At 41.1% G+C, this 18,574-nt stretch overlaps 1 protein-coding gene across 3 annotated transcripts in view; it reads right to left on the bottom strand.

Annotated features, from left to right (window-relative positions):
• Positions 1 to 18,574, bottom strand: part of bicd1a (bicaudal D homolog 1a) — an 83,306-nt gene that overhangs the window by 39,315 nt on the left and 25,417 nt on the right. For all 3 annotated transcript variants that reach the window (XM_041794778.1, XM_041794780.1, XM_041794779.1), the window contains exon 2: positions 3,135 to 3,347. In XM_041794778.1, coding sequence (XP_041650712.1) covers positions 3,135 to 3,347 — 213 coding nt within the window. The remainder of the gene's footprint in view (positions 1 to 3,134; positions 3,348 to 18,574) is intronic.

Below are 18,574 nucleotides of genomic sequence, written 5' to 3'. Positions count from 1 at the left end.
TGTTAAATGCAGTAGAATACAGGAAATGGCATCTACTTCATTGAAAACGTTGTGGGGGAAAAATCCCAGACCCCCAATGGATTAATTTAAAACTTTCTACAACTCAATAATTCCAAATCCGAAATCATTCTTTTCAATATTCCAAACTCTCCCAATACAATCACAAACAGCCTTGGTCCTTTGTCTACAAACATTAAATCAACAGCTCGAAATCTAGGAGTAGAATTTGACTCCAACCTCACCTTCACAGCACACATCAATAAAGTTATACAGTCATGCTTTTTTCATTTACGCACAATTGCCAAAATAAAACCAATTCTCCACCAGTCAGATATGGAAAAGGTAATCCACGCTCTCATTTTTTCCCGTCTGGACTATTGCAACTCTCTCCTGTCAGGTCTCTGCCAAAAATCCCTCTCTCGCCTTCAACTGGTTCAAAATGCAGCAGCTAGGCTTCTAACTGGTTTTAACAGACGACATCACATCACCCCGATTTTAGCATCTTTACACTGGCTACCCATCACTTTTAGAATTGATTTTAAGATTTTACTTATTACTTTTAAAGCACTGAAGGGTCTGGCTCCAGAATATATTACAGAACTTTTATTCTCCTATGTCCCAGCCCGCAGCCTCAGATCCTCGGGTGGGAACCTCCTGGTCGTTCCAAAGTCGAGACTCAAATCTAAGGGTGACAGGGCCATCTCCATCAGAGCCCCTTGACTTTGGAACGACCTGCCCGAGGAGATAAGGCATGCACAATCGTTGACACATCTTTAAAATCACTTCTTAAAACTCATTTTTATAGACTGGCTTTTATGTGATGTCGTCTTCATCTTCTTCTTATCTAATTTTTATAATTTTTATCTTCTCACAGATTCTTACATATTTTAGTTTAATTTCCTCTTAATCTCTCCTTTACTGCTTCCCCTTATGTTTACCTCTGTTATAATACTTATCAATTTTACTGCTTTTACAGTTTTAGAGCTTGTTTTACCCTGTTTTAATATCTGTTTTTGCCCTCTTATTTACATTTTACTGTTTCTCTTTTCATTTCTTATGTCTTTAATTTTGGTCCTCTCGGTCTCAGCCTGTGTAGCTGGGTTCCTGCTTTGCCTGGGTTCCTATCATTTTATGGTACTGATGTCTGTGTCTTGCCTGCATCCTGATGTTCATGATGTCTTAGCTGTGCAGTATGGTTTCATGTCTGCACTCTGATTGATGTCTGTGATGTCTTAGTTTGCATGGCATCACGAGTCATCTAGGTTTGGTTCTATATTGTTGCTCTTTATCGATGTAGATGAATTATTATCTGTCTACATGTCATGTTCTGTTTCTTGTCTTTTGTCTGGGTTGTTGCTTTGTTTTTGTACTTGTCAAAGCACTTTGTAAACCCATGTTTTTAAAAGTGCTATACAAATAAAGTTATTATTATTTATTTATTTATTTCTGTGTGTTCTCCTCAGTCCAACGTTGAATCTACACAGTTCTTGTGGATGCTGATGCTAACCACAAACTAACTTGAGTAGTCTGTCTAGTTAGTCTGTTTTAAGGCTATATAATGTGCCATTTGTAGAACATATAAACATGTCTAAAGTGCCCTCGAAAACGCGCCAAACTTAGTGCCCTCTTCAGTGGCGAGAACGCCCTTTTTTTTCTTTTCGCCCCTGCCCTTGAAAAAGTCTGTGCACGCCACTGGCCGTCATACCAACACACTTTCATCGAAGTTGTAGAGACGAGACGCTGCAGTTCTACAGTCGCCATGGTTCACATTATGCAGTTCTCTATGGAGTTTACTGCTGGATAGCGGCTACGTCATGTGTTTTGTTGCTCTGATTGGCCCGTAACAATGTGACAGACAGAACGTTCATCCAACCACCCTTTGAGTTTTTTTTCAAAGACTATGCCCTTTCCCAAATACCGTCTATGGGAGGTTTACCAGATGGATGTGTGAAACAAATCTATCTGGCGTGTTGGGTTACATCACTAGTAATCATCCATGATAATTTCAGTTAACCAGGTTTTCTATGAATAATAACAGCCCTCAACTCTTATGCACTTCTGAATTAGCTTCTTTTTAATGGCTGAGGTTGCTCCTTGCTGTCTACATTAATAAACCATGCTTTTTTTTTTTTTTTAACCTTGCCTGTGTGCACATTATAGGGTTTTACCATCTTTTCAGAACTGCTGATTAAAACAGCATATAAAAACTGCAAAAACTAAACATCTCCCAGCTGGAATGTTTAAGAATGTGTCAATGATGTTTGTGAAAGTTGGCTCAGAACTTTCACAAAACTTTTTATTAGACATCTGAGCATCACACATGAAAGTTTCACATGAAGTTAAAAGTCATGAAGAAGTCATCATACAGCTAAGGAGGCACGATCAGTGTCCAACATTAACTCAGGGTCGTTATAATCCGAATAAAAACACAGACTGGGTTGACAGTACGCTGTATGAAGGTGAATATCTGTCCTGATGATGAATGGAGGAGTTGTGAGTCTGTGTGTGTTTGTGTGCGTTGTTGGCAGTGTGATGTGACCAGTGTGTCTCCCTCTGTTCCTACACATGTGCCGAGCTCAGGGCATTTCACTTTAGCCCCCAGCTTAGCACCGGATTTGCCCCCCACAATGGGGTCGTGGCCGCAGCGTCTGACCTCCATTCGAACTTCTGCGCTGACCGACACGCCGGCTGCAGACACATATGCATACATGGATGTATGCTTTGCATTTAAGCTCATGCAAATCGTTTCCTCTGCTGGATCTGACCTCTTTCTGTCCATCAAAGGGACTCTTCATTCATGCATACGGATGGACTCAGTACAAAGGCCTGGCAGGAGGGGAAAAAGACTGCTTCTGATTGAAATAATAGGAAAGATTAATAACTACATAAAGCAAGAAATGCTTAACAAAAGTCATGACTTTTGCAGAATATTTTGATCACATTTTAACCCCCAAAAGAACATTCAGAAACCAAACATTTCATAAACAATGCAGGCCTGTAACAGGATTCGTTTCGTGCCTATCATGGTTTGAATATTGCGGTTTGGTGCATGTAGGTGAATATTTTTGAGAATGGAGGTGTAGCACAGATATATGTTAGCAGGAAATGCACAGTGTATTTGTTGACCCGCTCACCTCTCTCAGCTCCTGCACGAGAGCGTTGAGCCTCTCGTTCTCAGCTTGAGCGTTGGACGCCACGGAGCGGCTCAGCGTCACCTCTGTCTGCAGTTCCAGCAGGCGGCCCATGTAGTACGCCTCCTTACAGGCCGACTCCTGCAGCAGCGTCTCCTCATTGCTCTCCCCGTCCTCTGCCACCTTACGCTGGTTGGTGTAAGCCTGGCCAAACGCCTGGAGATGAACCACAAGGAAGAAAGGTCAGAGGAAAGGATGCCAAACTCTGAACATCTTTTTTAAATTTAAAATTGAACTGACACACATCCAAATCCTGTCATATCACATCAGCATCCTAATCCATGTGAGGGTACAGCTCTTTCAGAGTCATGGCCACCAGGCGCTCCTTCACGTTACTCTTAACCGCGGGCAGCAGCGCCTGCACTCGCTGCAGGGCTCGTCCCTTAAGGATACGTTCTCTCTGTCGATGTGGGATGATGTTTCACTGAGATCAATAGACACACTGTTCCCATTTTACTGACACAGGTTTTCACGGCACGGAGAGCTGACTTGTCATGACAAAGGAGCCGAGGTGCAATTGAGAAAATCAAAGCAGGCAACAACAGCAAAACAGGCCCAGCTGCACCACACAGGCATGCTAACAGACATGCTAACACTCATCTCAAAGTGACAGGACAGAGTAAGGTTGTCAGATTTTTAATGCTTTGGTAACCTGGTCTAAAACTGGTCAGTTAATATGACTGTAGACAGTATTAATGATGTTCACTTTAATGTAGTTCCCTCTAGCAGTGGGTAAATAATGTGAAGTTGGTTTGTAGACTATAGACAGTATTAAAGGTGTACGCCAAGTGTGTATCTACACACATGCTGCAGCTCTCTGAGTGGTTCAATAAAACCTTCCAACCATCCTTCCTTTTTCCTCAGATCAGCAGAAGTTTCCTTCCCTCACCTCTCTGAGAAACCATGGATCAATACCGCTACGTCTGGAAACTTCTTTATGGTTTATATTCGCCACATGAAACTGTAAACAGAGCAGCATGTGTGGTTATGAGAGCTTTTAGGAGGCCGTTCATGCTCAAAAAGCCGTCTAAATCATGAGGCAGTCATCCTGTGGACAGCTAGAGTGTCAATAATTCACTCTCCCACCCCACCACTACATGATAACATTTTTTTATGTTGAGGATGAATCATTTATAAGACTAAGAATCCATTTTTAGGAGCAGACAGAAACTCCTGAGTGTTTCTCTGGCTTCTTACTGCAGTTTTCTATTAACTCCTATGATTCAGGTGCAAACAGTGAACTCTGAGTCAGAGGAAGTTTGCTACTGTGGGATAGCTTCAGTGAGGTCTTGTTGGTTGAGCTCAGTGTGCAGAGCTTCAGCAGAGAGTCAGTGAATCCTGCCAACACAAAATTATTGATTGTAGTTTAGATTTTTTGTATTGAAAGTCAAATTAAAAAACTGTAAATCAGGTAAATGCGGCTCTTTGATTAAAAAAGATGCCTCTCTTGGCAGACATTTCTATTCAAACTGAATAAATCCTGTGGTTTGGTTTGTGCAGAACTAAAACAACAGTTACCATATGAAAAGGAGCGTGTAAATAGAGCAGTTAACAATCCAACCATGAAGAATGTCCTGGAGGACTCCCTCTCATGAAAAACCAAACTGTATGATAATTATCCATCATGGCCGCTCTCTCACCACGTCTCCTCTCTCTCACCCTCTCTTGTTCGCTCGCCCTCGTGCCCTCTCTCGCTCTCCAGGGACGCTCTGCCTGATTGTGGTGAATCAGTAGGAGGGACGGCCCCAGGAACAAAAACAGCTGATTAATTCTGAGCACAGCGGGACTGAATGAGCTGGCGTGCTCTCTGCAGAAGAGGGGCCGAGCTGACCGGACCTCCCAGACCTTTCAGCAACAGCTGAGGCCGAGAAAATCTGCTGGATTTCTAATATCATGGAAAAAGCTGTGAGAGTAAAGTTTAAAACCAAGACCAATGTGTTGAAACAAGACAGAAAAATCAAATTCAACAGCTTTCTTTGACTAAATTCCTCTATTCCCACACGGTCTGAATAGAAACTAACCTGCCTAGCAACGCTCAGATGATCCTACCTGTTTCCAGGGTTATACAGTAAGCTTTCTTTTGCTTAATCAAGTAAAATTTAACATTTTGGATCTTTCAGTTCATAAGCATCCCATCTGCTTTGCAAGGTTAAGGTTTTTGAGGCATATAGCAAAATGTTTAAAAAGTGCAGAATTGAACAGAAGTGACGTTGCATGTGCAGAGTATGGAGCACAGCAGGGTCCGGATTCTGGACTGATGTCTACCCTGAGAGCCTACCAGGGTCAACACAACCTTAAACTGTCAACCTCATTTCACCACTAATGAAATATGAAAAACAGCACTGATGATACATCATTGGAAATTAATAAATAAAGTAAAAATGCTCATTTTAAAGGCTCAAATCTGAGATATAAAGTCCAACTTATTAGTTCCACAGGTCAGAAAATGATATTAAACATAGAAAAATAATGTTTTAAAGAGCAAATGTATGAGTAGAAAGCTGAAATAATATGTTTGAAAGGTCAAAATATGACAAAGTTTTAAATTGTGAGTCTAATAGGTCAAATATGGGATTAAAAAGACAAAGTTAGGGGTTAAAATGTCAAAATACAAGCTAAAATTCAAAATTATGATTTAAAAAGTATATATATATATCTTAGATTTAAATTGTGAGTCTAAAATGTCAAAATATTATATAAAAAGTAATAATTATTAATTAAAAATGTTAAAATATGAGGAAAAATGAATAATGACTTTAAAAGTCAAAATATGGGATTAAAAAGCTAAAGTAAGGAGTTGAAAATGTCAATATATGAGCTAAAAATATAAATAATGACTCAAAAAGTAAAAAAAAATATGACTTTAATTTAAATGTGTGTCTAAAATGTCAAAATATGAGGTAAAATGTATCCATTATGAATTTAAAAGTCAAATATGGGATTAAAAGCCAAAATTAGGGGTTAAAAATGTCAAAAAATGAGCTAAAATTAAAAATAATGACTTAAAAAATTAAAAATAACTTTAAAAAAATATGACTTTAATTTAAAAGTGTGAGTCTAAAATGTCAAAATATAATATAAAAAGTAAAAATTATTAATCAAAAATGGTAAAATATGAGGAAAAATTGAAATAATGAGTTTCAAAGTCAAATATGGGATTCAGAAGCCAAAGTAAGGAGTTGAAAATGTCAAAATATGAGCTTAAATTTTAAATAATGACTCAAAAAAGTGACCTTAATTTAAAATTGTGAGTCAAAAATGTCAAAATATGATGTAAAACCTAAAAATTATGAATTTAAACGTCAAAATCTGAGTAAAAAAAAACCAAAACAAATTAAGGGGTTAAAAATGTCAAAATATGATAAGAAATTTGAAATAATGACTTAAAAAGTTAAAAAATATAACTTAAAATAAAATTGTGAATCTAAAAGGTAAAATATGACACATAAAGTTCAAGTTATGAGTTGAAAAGGTCAAAGTTCAGTCATAAATCATTAGTTTCACTCATAATCTTAAGATGAATAACTGTAAATATGAAATAAAAACACAAATTAGTTTCTTTCCCACATTCTTGACTTTTTATCTCATTTTTCTCATTCACACTTTTTTCAGATTTTTTGGCTTAAAAAGGAAATTTTAAATAATCAAGGTTAAGTTTACATTTTATACTGGAGTAAATCTGCAGACCTCAGACTGGTGGGCCAGGTAGAAGACAAATAGGATCCATGGGCCGGATTCGGCCCCCGGGCCTTGAGTTTGACACCCCTGGTGTAAAAGCTTGGGTAAAAGCAGTCTTCTATAACCCAAAGCTGCTGCATAATAAATAAAGAAAGCCTCTTTGGAACTGCACAAATATGTTCAATAATGCATTTGAGTGCAGCTTTAGTGATAAAAACAAGAAATGAAAAATTGTGAGTCTAAGACTTCAGTTTCTGCCGTTGTGGTATTTAATCAGGTTTAGATATTTCCTTTTACTATATCATATCAAAGTGCCAGAATCCTTCTTTTAAGTTATTTTTGGGGCTGTTTTTGTGAACAGATGTTGGACAGAGCCAGAAACAGGGCTGAGAGAGTGGGAAATGACATGGAGGGGAAAAGTCACAGGCCGGACTTGAACCCGGGTCACCTGCATACATGGGTGCGACCAAACCAGAAGGCCATCTGCGCCCTGAAAGAACCCTTTCTTGTCTCATTCCTGTGTTCCTTGTGTGTGTGAAGCCTGAACCAGAACACAATTATTACAGCTTCATGAAGAGACTGAATGGCAGAGTATCTCACCTCTAAATCAAACTTACCAAACTTACAAAACTAGAACTGTGGTTCAAATTTTAGTGTGCATCAGACAATGAATAATCTGGGCTCTCTGCAGCTACTTTATCACAATAATGTCACGTTTAGTTTACCTGAAAAGCATGCACCCTATAAACACAGAAACAGACAGACTGTCCCACTTCTCAGTTGTGATGCAGGAGCCGCTCCTCCACGGCGGATCGGCAGACCTCGGTGCGTAACGAGAGGCAGATGGTTTCCTAACAAGCCTCCTTCATGGACCGAGCCGCTCCTGGAAGTCAGACCTCTCCATCTGCCCACGTTTCCTCCTCTCAAAGGACACGAGAGAGCGAGCACACCGAGAAAGTTCAACACTTAAACACAAAGGAGCAGAGCGCGCCCGACCCTCCTGACGCTGCTGCACCACGGCCTCTGCTGAGCTAAAAATAACATGGTGACAGCCATGCATTTTTCAGGATAATTACATGAACAATGCTGCAGACTGTGTCATTAGAGTGGTCAGACTTGAGTTTTCCATCAGTCCTAACTGGTAAACTGCTCCTTTAACCAGTCAACATGAGAGTAAGAGGCTGAAGGATTAAAGTTTTAGACATTTCCTCAGGATGATTATTAGAGAACTGCTCACATAAATCATGTTAATCATTCTTGGTTTGTGAGAATTGTTATTTATCGTTATTATCTAATTTCTAGTCCATATTGCCCCGCCTGATCCATGCTCTGTTCTCTGTATAATTCATTCCACCTGGAGGCTCCTCGGCCTTCTTTGGCTCAGCGGATGAAGTCCAGACAATAGAGTCCTCTCCTATAGATATTCATCCCTGAGGCCACGGAGAGAGGAGCAGATGGAGGGAACCAGCCCAGCGCTGCACCAGAGTGAGAGGAGGAGTGTGTGCAACCTTCAAATCCTTCCCCGTCTGCTGGAGCTCCTAATGAGGAGTCGAGGGACGACCCGTGTATGTGGGTTCATTTTTACTGTTTAAATAATTACAGCAGGAGTCTTCCCGGACACCCAGGAGGGAGAGGAAAAGTCAACGTTTTCTACAGCAGCAATTAATCTGCACCAAATGTTGAGGATTAAGTCGATTCAGCAAGGCCACCTGACAGCATTAATGTTAAAAAACAAGATTTTTTTTTCATCTAGAAAGAGAGAGATTAATTTAAAGCAAACAAGAAGGAAGGTTTAAGGTCAGGGAGAGAAGCCTAGAGAAAAATGCTAAATGTAGACACAAGCAAGATCAACAAGGACTTCTTATAACTTATTAATGTGCCCATTAACATCTAATTAATTAATGATTGTGATGGTAGGAGCATCAATATTTACAGAACTCAGCATGTTTATTAATCCATTGATTGTTTAGCTGTCTAACTGATTTTTCACATTGAAAAAAACATGAAATATAAACACCAAAGATTTTAAATTCTGGCAAATTCAACTACTGTTAACTAGGGATGTCACAGTTTCTGTATTTGCCTCAAACTACCCTTGTTTGGTGTATGAAGTCACATGATAAGTACACTATATTGCCAAAAGTATTCACTCACCCATCAAAATCATTGAAATCAGGTGTTCCAATCACTTCCATGGCCACAGGTGTATAAAATCAAGCACCTAGGCATGCAGACTGTTTCTGCAAACATTTGTGAAAGAATGGCTCGCTCTCAGGAGCTCAGTGAATTCCAGTGTGATACTGTGATAGGATGCCACCTGTGCAACAAGTCCAGTGGTGAAATTTCCTGGCTCCTAAATATTCCACAGTCAACTGTCAGTGGGATTATAACAAAGTGGAAGTGACTGGGAACGACAGCAACTCAGCCACCAAGTGGTAGGCCACGTAAAATGACGGAGTGGGGTCAGCGGATGCTGAGACGCATAGTGCACAGAGGTGGCCAACTTTCTGCAGAGTCAATGGCTACAGACCTCCAAACTTAATGTGGCCTTCATATTAGCTCAAGAACAGTGGTACAGAGCTTCATGAATGGGTTTCCATGGCTGAGCAGCTGCATCCAAGCCATGCATCACCAAGTGCAATGTAAAGCGTGGGATGCAGTGGTGCAAAGTCTGGGTTTGGTGGTTGCCAGGAGAACGGTTCCAGTTCCAGTGAAAGGAACTCTGAATGCTTCAGCATACCAAGAGATTTTGGACAATTCCATGCTCCCAACTTTGTAGGAACAGTTTGGGGATGGCCCCTTCCTGTTCCAACATGACTGTGCACCAGTGCACAAAGCAAGGTCCATAAAGACATGGATGAGAGAGTTTGGTGTGGACTTGACTGGCCTGCACAGAGTCCTGACCTCAACCCCATAGAACACCTTTGGGATGAATTAGAGTGGAGACTGAGAGCCAGGCCTTCTGGTCCAACATCAGTGTGAGACCTCACAAATGCGATTCTGGAAGAATGGTCAAAAATTCCCATAAACACACTCCTAAACCTTGTGGAAAACCTTCCCGGGAGAGTTGAAGCTGTTATAGCTAGAAAGGGTGGACCGACATCATATTAAACCCTATGGATTAAGAATGGGATGTCACCTAAGTTCATATGCTAGTCAAGGCAGGTGAGCGAATACTTTTGGAAATGTACTGTACATCTGAACAGAGAAAAATGCAATCAAACATGGCAGCATTTACATTTATGGTTATCATTGTTTATCTGTTGTTCATCCATCCATTTTTTTTCTAAAAACCTTACCCTGTCCGTGGTTGCGGGGGTCCCCAGCTGTCATTGGGCGAGAGGCTACATTCTGGACTAGTTGCCAGTCAATCCCAGGGCTGACTTATAGAGATAAACAACCAGGCACGCTCCCACTCACACCTACTGGTAATTTAGAGTCACTAATTAACCTAACAAGCATGTTTTTGGTGGTTGGAGGAAGCCGGAGGACCTGGAGAGAACATGCAAACTCCAAACTGTGTCTGCTGTGCCACAGTTTTGCTCTGACTGAAGGTAAATGACTAGAGCACTGTGCAACACACCATAGCCCTGAACAGCTTGAGACAAGAGGGCAGAGATCAGGGGAACTGTAGGTTCAGACAGGAATAATATGTGAACAGCAGGGTTGATTTGTCATGCATTCCACATGATTCCATGATTTTATTGCTTCTGCCATGGGTCGGTGGATTATTTCAGTCAGGAACACTCTCCTCATATATTTCATTGCAAAATTGATAAACAGTTTTACTCAGCGGAGAAGGCTCTGCTCTAAAGATGCTCCCTGCTTTGACTATGGAGCATGCTTCCGCCCCATATGGACAGACACATTTATGACAATGAATACAATAAAACTAGTTCAAAAGCAATTAATCCATAGAAGCATGAATCTCAATGTGAGGGTGCAAAAAGCCTTCTGCTATAAAGGAGGAGGCTGGGGTGGAGGAGGTGAAACTTTGCTAGCAGCAGCAAAGTGGTGCATCTGCAGTGGTGCCATTGTAGCTCTGTGACCCTCTGACCTCCGATCAGATAATCTGCACATTATTTGGATCGATTTGCTCTAAGTGGATTAACGCAATTTGTAAGCAGCCAGCACAGAAGACAGACCTGCGGCGAATCTCCAGCAAAGTGGAGTGGAGAGTTGCACAAGTCAGACATGTGGAACTACTCTGACTGGGAGGGAGATTCCCAGCATAGCTGTTGAGGAAATTAAAGGTAATGCTGACTGACTAACTGATCTGTTTTGTTGGCATAGTCACCTGCTTTTATTTTGAAAAACAGCAGGGAACTTGAAGTAAATCATGAACTTAACGACGGAAAAAGGAACTTGTGATGGACTGAGAGGGAAATAAGGGAACAGAAAAAAGGTAGCTGTCTGTGAGTTTTTAAAGGTAAATGAGACATTAAAAGAGCAGTTATTTTACATCACTGTGGCTGCAGGGAGACGATGACATGGCTTTGCCGAAAGGGACAATAAAGCCTGAAATTAATGATGATTAAAAAGCACTAATTATTGACCTTGATTAATTGCTATTAATGCATTAATTGTATAAAACATACATCAATCTGGCAAACAAAGACAGGACAAGAAATACATGCAAATAAAAGCAACCAAAGAGACAAATAGGCCTGTCTCAGTTATATCAGTGATTGAATACATGCAGTTAAAGTTTATAGAGTATTGTACCGCTTGCAGCGGCATTTATGAACCAAAGGAATGATTTAAACATGGAGCAGTCATCCTGCAGAGCTCTAATCTCTACTATATTTTGGTAAGTTATAGGAAATCAGAAGTCAGGGTATTATAACTTATAAGAAGATTTTTATGAATGGCACACACACATAGACATTTACTCTGAAAAGACACACAGTGTTGTTTCCTGTCCAGATGGTCATCCAGCCGACCACACGAGGGATTTCAGAACCACAGAGGGACACAAGAGCGCCCGCTGCAGCGTGGACGGACGGATGGACGGATGATGGTTTGTCTATTTAGGTCAGTTTGCTTGTGATCAAATATAAAATAGGCTAACTTTCAGAGAGAAATCATATAATCTGTTTAAAAAGGACCAGCAGGAACAAATCACAGAGAGCCAGACCAGGGGGAAGACCAGGAACCAGGAGAGATCAGGGGGAGGAAAAGTGAAATGTCCATGGCTGGAGTGATAACTTGTGTTTGCTGTCACTGTAGGGTGAGAGCAAGTTCAATGAAGGCTGTTTTTTTCTCAGTAGATTCATTATTCAAAGATGCTCTGATGTATTTAAAGCACATTTCCATAATGAGTCACTGAGGTGGCTTTAAAGGGAACTCTGCCCCGGCAGACTTCGTCCTCTAACAAGGACACAGAAACGTCCCCGTGTGCCTCTCAGCCACGGGGAAAAATGCCAAGTCAAGAGATCTGTCATCTATAAAAACACACAAGCACATTTTCACGAGTGAGGGGAAGCTGGGTAATCACAGCCCGCCAGGAGGGAGGTCAGTCACACCGGCAAAATTAACAGTTAAAACAGATGGAGACAAATTCTTACCCTGTTAGAATCACATTTGGAGCCGACGAGTCCAGATGAAATTAGTTAGAATTACTACATCACAGGACTGGGAGAGTCTCCAGTTCAAGATAAATCTCTGGATTTCCAAACGAGGTATAAAGTAAAACAATACTGCTTATATCAACATAGTTTATGAGGATGTTAATTTAGGAAGAAGGGCCTACCAAATCCAGCAGCTGAAACCATCAGCATCTCACCCTCAGTCTCACCTACGATACCCAAAAATGTCACAAAGGAGTCCAGCCGGCGCCACTGGCTCAGCTTCCAGGCCTCACACAAGAACAATAAAACCTGGAAGACCAAGGACTGAAAGACTCTGCCACAGCGCCCAGCGAACCCACCGCTCCATTCACGAGTCTGCAGTTGATCTCAGCATCACAGGATCACTGCTCTACAACCTCCACACTCCCACCATTCAGACACAGGTTTTAAGGCATCCCTGAATGCCTGGATCTTTGTTTTTTCAGAGTCCAGCTGGTTTAGCCAGCAGGTTACTATTGATTATCAATGTTTATTATTAGGGTTGTTCTGATTCCAATACCAGTATTGAAAATACGTCTGATACTGCTTAAATGCAGGTATTGGTATATGAGTACACGAGTTTATGCACCGATACCGTTTGGTTTAGCTTTATATTTGCTTCGTTTAGTCATGCTAAATGTTAGCGCTATAAACTGGAAATCAATTCTTCTTCGCTGCTGGAAAACACTGCATGCACAGGCTACCGTTTTTAGAGCAGAGAAGAAGAATCAAAGGACCAACTGCAAAGACTGGTGGCTGTGTGAGTTTTTCTCTGAATGTGGTTGTTAAAACGCCTTCCAGACCGGCGCTGTCTTACTTGACAAGATGTGAAGCAGTTCTTCAAAAGTGAAATAACTTTTGAAGCATAAAGCGTTGCCTCTTAGAGCGCTCTGCAGTGAGAGATGCGTTCAGGGACAACGGGAGAAGTGAAACTCCAGCAAGAAATGCACGCTGACGGCCCGAAACTGCCACATAATTTATACTCGATGTTCACGATATGGGCATTTTATACATTGTGTGTGGCAAAAGCTGCGATACGTCGTGTATACGCAATATATCGCCCAGCCCTACTGTGATTTATCGTTTATCAACATGGAGCAAAAAACTATAAGGACATCCATTTTAGTGCACATTGCCCAGCTCTTGTAACAACACTAACATTTGATTACAGTTTAAATGACCTTAAACTGCTACATAAAACTGAAAATCAACATAAAACTACAGTTTCTGTATGTTTCCATGTGATTCAAACCGACCGTCTTCACTCTGTCTGTTATATCATCATAAAGCTGCATGCACTGGCATGCTCTACTGCACCATTTCTCTCCTGTATTTACTTTTTCTTCTCCATGAATCACTGTCTACATAAACACTTGGCTAACCTGCTGGCAGTGCTCTATAGATAGTAAGGAGGCTAAATGTGAATTGGCCTGCTTTACTCAAACACTATTCAGTGCAGCAGAGCCTGTTATTCCTCTGATAGCTTTATGCTATTAAGTCGACACCAGAGGGGAGAAAATAATCTATAAAGCAGGATAAAAGCTCTGTGATGGAAAATCCCGGCTAGTTACTACAAATCCACAATAGCGTCACATCTGTGGCTTTCTCTCTGACACAATGTGTGCGCTACATGAATGTGGGGCTGAAAGGCCTGACGGGACAGGCTGTTTAGTTAAAGCCATGTGGCTGTTTGAAGTGATTTCATTTGGCTGGAGTCTGCTCATGATAAGAAAGATGCTTGGACTGCTTCCCAGAATGCCGTTCACTTTAGCGTGCTCAGGGCTGAATGGACATTGAATGGGTGGACGGGGAGACAGCTGGGCTCTGAGTCTGTTATGCAAGATCCAACTGACTCTTTCTTTCTTTTGTTTCAACCTCAAACCCACCTTAGATTCTTCTTTCCCCTCCTGACTCTCATCAGTTCAGCAAACAAGGCATGCACATCTTTGGTACAGCATGCTTTAAATCAGGGGTGTCACACTCAACCAGAGCAGGGGCCGGATTCTGACTTTGGGTCTAACCTGAGGGTCTAACAGGGTCAATATTTAACCATAAACTGTCCACCTCCTTTTCACCAGAATGGAATTATGGGGGGGAAATGATCATAGATGATTTTGATATTAAAAAAGTCAAAATGATGTCTAAAGGCTCAAAATCAGAGATGAAAGAGTCAAACTTATTGGTTCAAAAGGTAAAAACTAACATTTAAAGTCAAAATAATGAATGTAAAAGGCAAATATATGAGACGGAAGGTTGATATCATGATTTCTGATGAGATAAAAGTCAAAATCCTGAGTTGAAAAGGTCAAAATGATAAGATGCAATTCTTAATCATTAGTTTTAAAGATCGAAATAAAATATAAAAGTCAAAGTTAGGAGCTGAAAATGTCAAAGTATGACAACAAAAGTCAAAGTCATGACTTTAAAAGGTCAAAATATGGAGATAAAATTCACAATCATGAGTTTTGAAAGTCAAAGTATTGCTCAAAATTTAAAATTGTTGATCTGAAAGGTCACAATAAAAGAGAAAAGTCAAAATTATGGAACGAAAAGGGAAGAATTTGCGACAAATTCAAAATCATGAGTATTAATGGTCAAAATGTGACATAAAATAAAAAAATTCGAGTTTCAAAGATCAAACTTTTACTTGAAATTTAAAATTGTGATTCTAAAAAGTCAAAATATAAGACAAAAAGTTAAAACAATAACTTTGAGTCATAACTGTGAGAAACGACATTGAAAATATGAAATGAAAACAAATTTCTTTTCCACATTCCTGACTGTAATTCAAATCATTTCTACTCCTACTATTTATAATTTTTATGACTCATTGGGATATTATAAATCAACAAGGTTAAGTTCACATTTTTGTACTGGAGGAAATCTGCAGACCTCATACTGGTGGGCCAGTTCTAATAAAAATAGGATATGATCTGGTGGGCCGGGTATAACTGCACCATGGGCCGGATTTGGCCCCGGGGCCTTGGGTTTGATATCCCTGCTTTAAATAAAAGCTACAGAGCTTCAATTTAGTTTTAACCAAAAGTTGTTACAAGAGAAGCAGAGAGAGCTTAACTGCAACCATTGAATTGGCAACGGTTGCCTGGTTTAGGGGCGGACTGGACAACATAAATTTAGCCAGATTAGGCCCAATGGTGCCATCATAGCCTGTCGTCAAACATCGGGCCTGAACATAAATGTTGGGAATGACTAACACTCTTACAGCGTCACATAATCAACTAAGCATCCAGGACACCCTGCAACCATGATTGGACAGGACTAGTCTAGTTTGACACCCTGACCTAACGACAACAATCCTGACACAGGACAGCGTTTACTCCTCATCTTTGTCCCATCGTTTACCAGGGTGACACCATACCAGTGGTTCCCAAACTTCTACTGCTGGTTCCCCTTTCACAGCTGAAAATGAATGATGGATAAATGCATTGGTGTAGCTTTGACATCAGCCAGTGGTCTTCCTGTAAATGGCCTTCAGCAAAAAATGTGACATGCACTGACGACAGTAACTGAAGCCTGTCAAATACACAAATCTGGAGTGCGTGCTGTTGCAAGAGATAATGCTAAAAATATGACAAAAGCAACGACAGGCAGCAGTCTGACAAGTTTTTGCAGTGTAGCAAACACACCCTCAGCACCTTGGATGTGGCTGTAATTGGCCAAATTGAAGGAAGCTTTGAATATTCTCCTGTTGCCTATTTGTGCGTGCAGGCTGTGCAGGTTCTGTTGGAAGTGAAGCCAAAAGAACTGCAGCAGGACTTCTCGACCTGGTGTAAAGAACATTTTACATGCTGCAAAGCCTCGAAACAAAAACAAACGCTCATGACATTTGTCTCCGACTGTGATTCCCCTGTAGCTTTACCTGCACAGCAGCTGGACTGATTGAAGCCTTATCATAATTCTCTCAATGTGGACAGCTGACATAGAAACACTGTCTGATCCACTTTTCTGCACCCCCACCTTATTAGCTCCTGGTGCAAGGACCGCTAAGAACATTAAAGCTCAATACTGCTGCTTTATGCACAACTGATTGACATGCTCCCCCCCGATGCTGGGGGGCACTGTAAGTCCTCAATATGAAAAGAAACAACTGGAACAAGGCAGAGACGCTCACTTTATAGAGACAAACATGCACCCAACCAAGAGTACACTTTCAGATAGGGCTGGGCAATGAATCAGTATTTTATATTTATGTAATTTTAAATTAAGTATTTTTCATCATGCAGGCTTATTTTAAAATAATGTCATGAACCAGAACAGCTGAAGTTGAACTTAGTTAAGCCACACCCCCTCCAGCACCTGCCTGGACTGTCATCAGTTAGTCCAACACCAGTCAAACCAGTACACTGGGGCTTCTGTCTGTGTTGACATTGATAGCTAACGCTAGAATAAACACTAGTAGGCCTCAGTATGGAGAGAAGAACATTGTCATGATTCTCTGCTAACCATAACATCATCTTCTCTTTCTGTGTTAACTGATACAAACACACTGTGTGTAAATATAAAAGAGTAAAATAATCAGGACATGATAATTCTTCATCTGTGCCATTGAAAATAAACTTCTGACTAGCCTGAGCAGACGGCAGAGAGCATGAGAGCAGAGACTGTACCAGCTGGAACTGTGTCATGAGCGGCTCGCTCTCTGCTGGGTAACGCGCCCCGCAGCACATCACAAGCAAGTCAACCACAAAAACACATGGCCAAACCCTTTAGGGGCCATCCCAGCACAAAAAATACACGCTAAAAAACTCAGGGCCACAGGCTCTCTGCTACATACACTTCACTGGTATTCAAGGCTGAAGCCTGACCGTTACACGAAGATGGAAAAGAGCCAGAGGGCAGGGATGGACGGGAGGGACTGACAGAGGAGAGGAGAGGAGAAGGGGTGGGGGAGGAGGGGAGGAGGGGAGGGGAGAGGAGAGGAGAGAGAGGGCAGAAGGAGAGGAAGGGAGAGCAGGGTTTAATGCAGGGCTACAGAGTAGTTAGTATTAGGACAGTAAAGAAATGAATGGAAGGAAGGAAGAAAGGAAGGAAAGGTGGAAGGAACTAAGAACGAAAGGGAGTAGGGAGGAAGGAATGAGGGATGCAAGAAAGGAAGGAAGGAAAGAAGAGTAAAATAAAGAGAATAAGGAGGAAAGGACAGAAGGAAGGAATGAAAAAAGGAAGGAAAGGAGGATGGTGATATGAAAGAAAGGGAACAGTGAAGAAAGGGAGGAAAGAAGGAAGATAGGAAGGAAGAAAAGAAGCAAGAAAGTGAGGAAGGAAGGAAAGAAGGAAGGAAAAAATGAAGGACATAAAAAAGGAGGGAGGGAAGGATGGAAATGATGAAGAAATGACGAGAGGAAGGAAGGAAGGATTAACAGAAGGAAGTAAGGAAAGGAGGAAGGTAATAAGAAAGAAAGGGAGCAGGGAGGGAAGGAGGGAAGAAAGGATGCAAGAAAGGAAGGAAGGAAAGAAGGAAGAAAAGAGGGGAGGAAGGAAGGAATAACAGAAAGAAGAAAGGAAAGGAAAGGAGGAAGGTTATAAGAAAGAAAGGGAGCAGGGAGGAAGACAGAAAGGAAGGAGTAAAGTATGTAATGAAAGAAGGAAGGAAAGAAGGACAAAATGAAGAGAGGACAAAGGAAGCAAGGACAAAAGGAAGGAAGGAAAGGTGATAAGAAAGCAAGGGAGCAGTGAAGAAAGGAAGGAAAGAAGGAAGAAAGGGAGGAAGGTAGAAAGAAAGGAATTAATGAAGGATGTAAGAAAGAAGGAAAGGGAGGAGGGGAAGGAAGGAAGGAAGCAAGTATAGGCGTAGGGAAATAAGAAAGAAAGGGAGCAGGAAAGAAAGAAGGAAACAAACAAGAAAGGAAGAACTGTGGGTCTGTTTGCTAAACAACTTGCTTCCTTTGCATTGAGCCAAACACGAGTTTAAATGTCCGATATCGACCAGCATGTGCTGGACAGGGCAGGTTTAATGTTTGCCGTTAGAAGAGATTTTCTTTGCTGTGAATCCAGCAGACCTACACAGCTATGCTGCTGTTATGAGTGAACAGCTTTGGACCTTTGCAAATATAAAAAAAAGTCCTATCATCATGTCAG

The sequence above is a fragment of the Cheilinus undulatus genome, linkage group 9, assembly GCF_018320785.1.
Source record: "Cheilinus undulatus linkage group 9, ASM1832078v1, whole genome shotgun sequence".
Classification (NCBI taxonomy): domain Eukaryota; kingdom Metazoa; phylum Chordata; class Actinopteri; order Labriformes; family Labridae; genus Cheilinus; species Cheilinus undulatus.
This window is presented reverse-complemented; position numbering and strand designations above follow the sequence as displayed.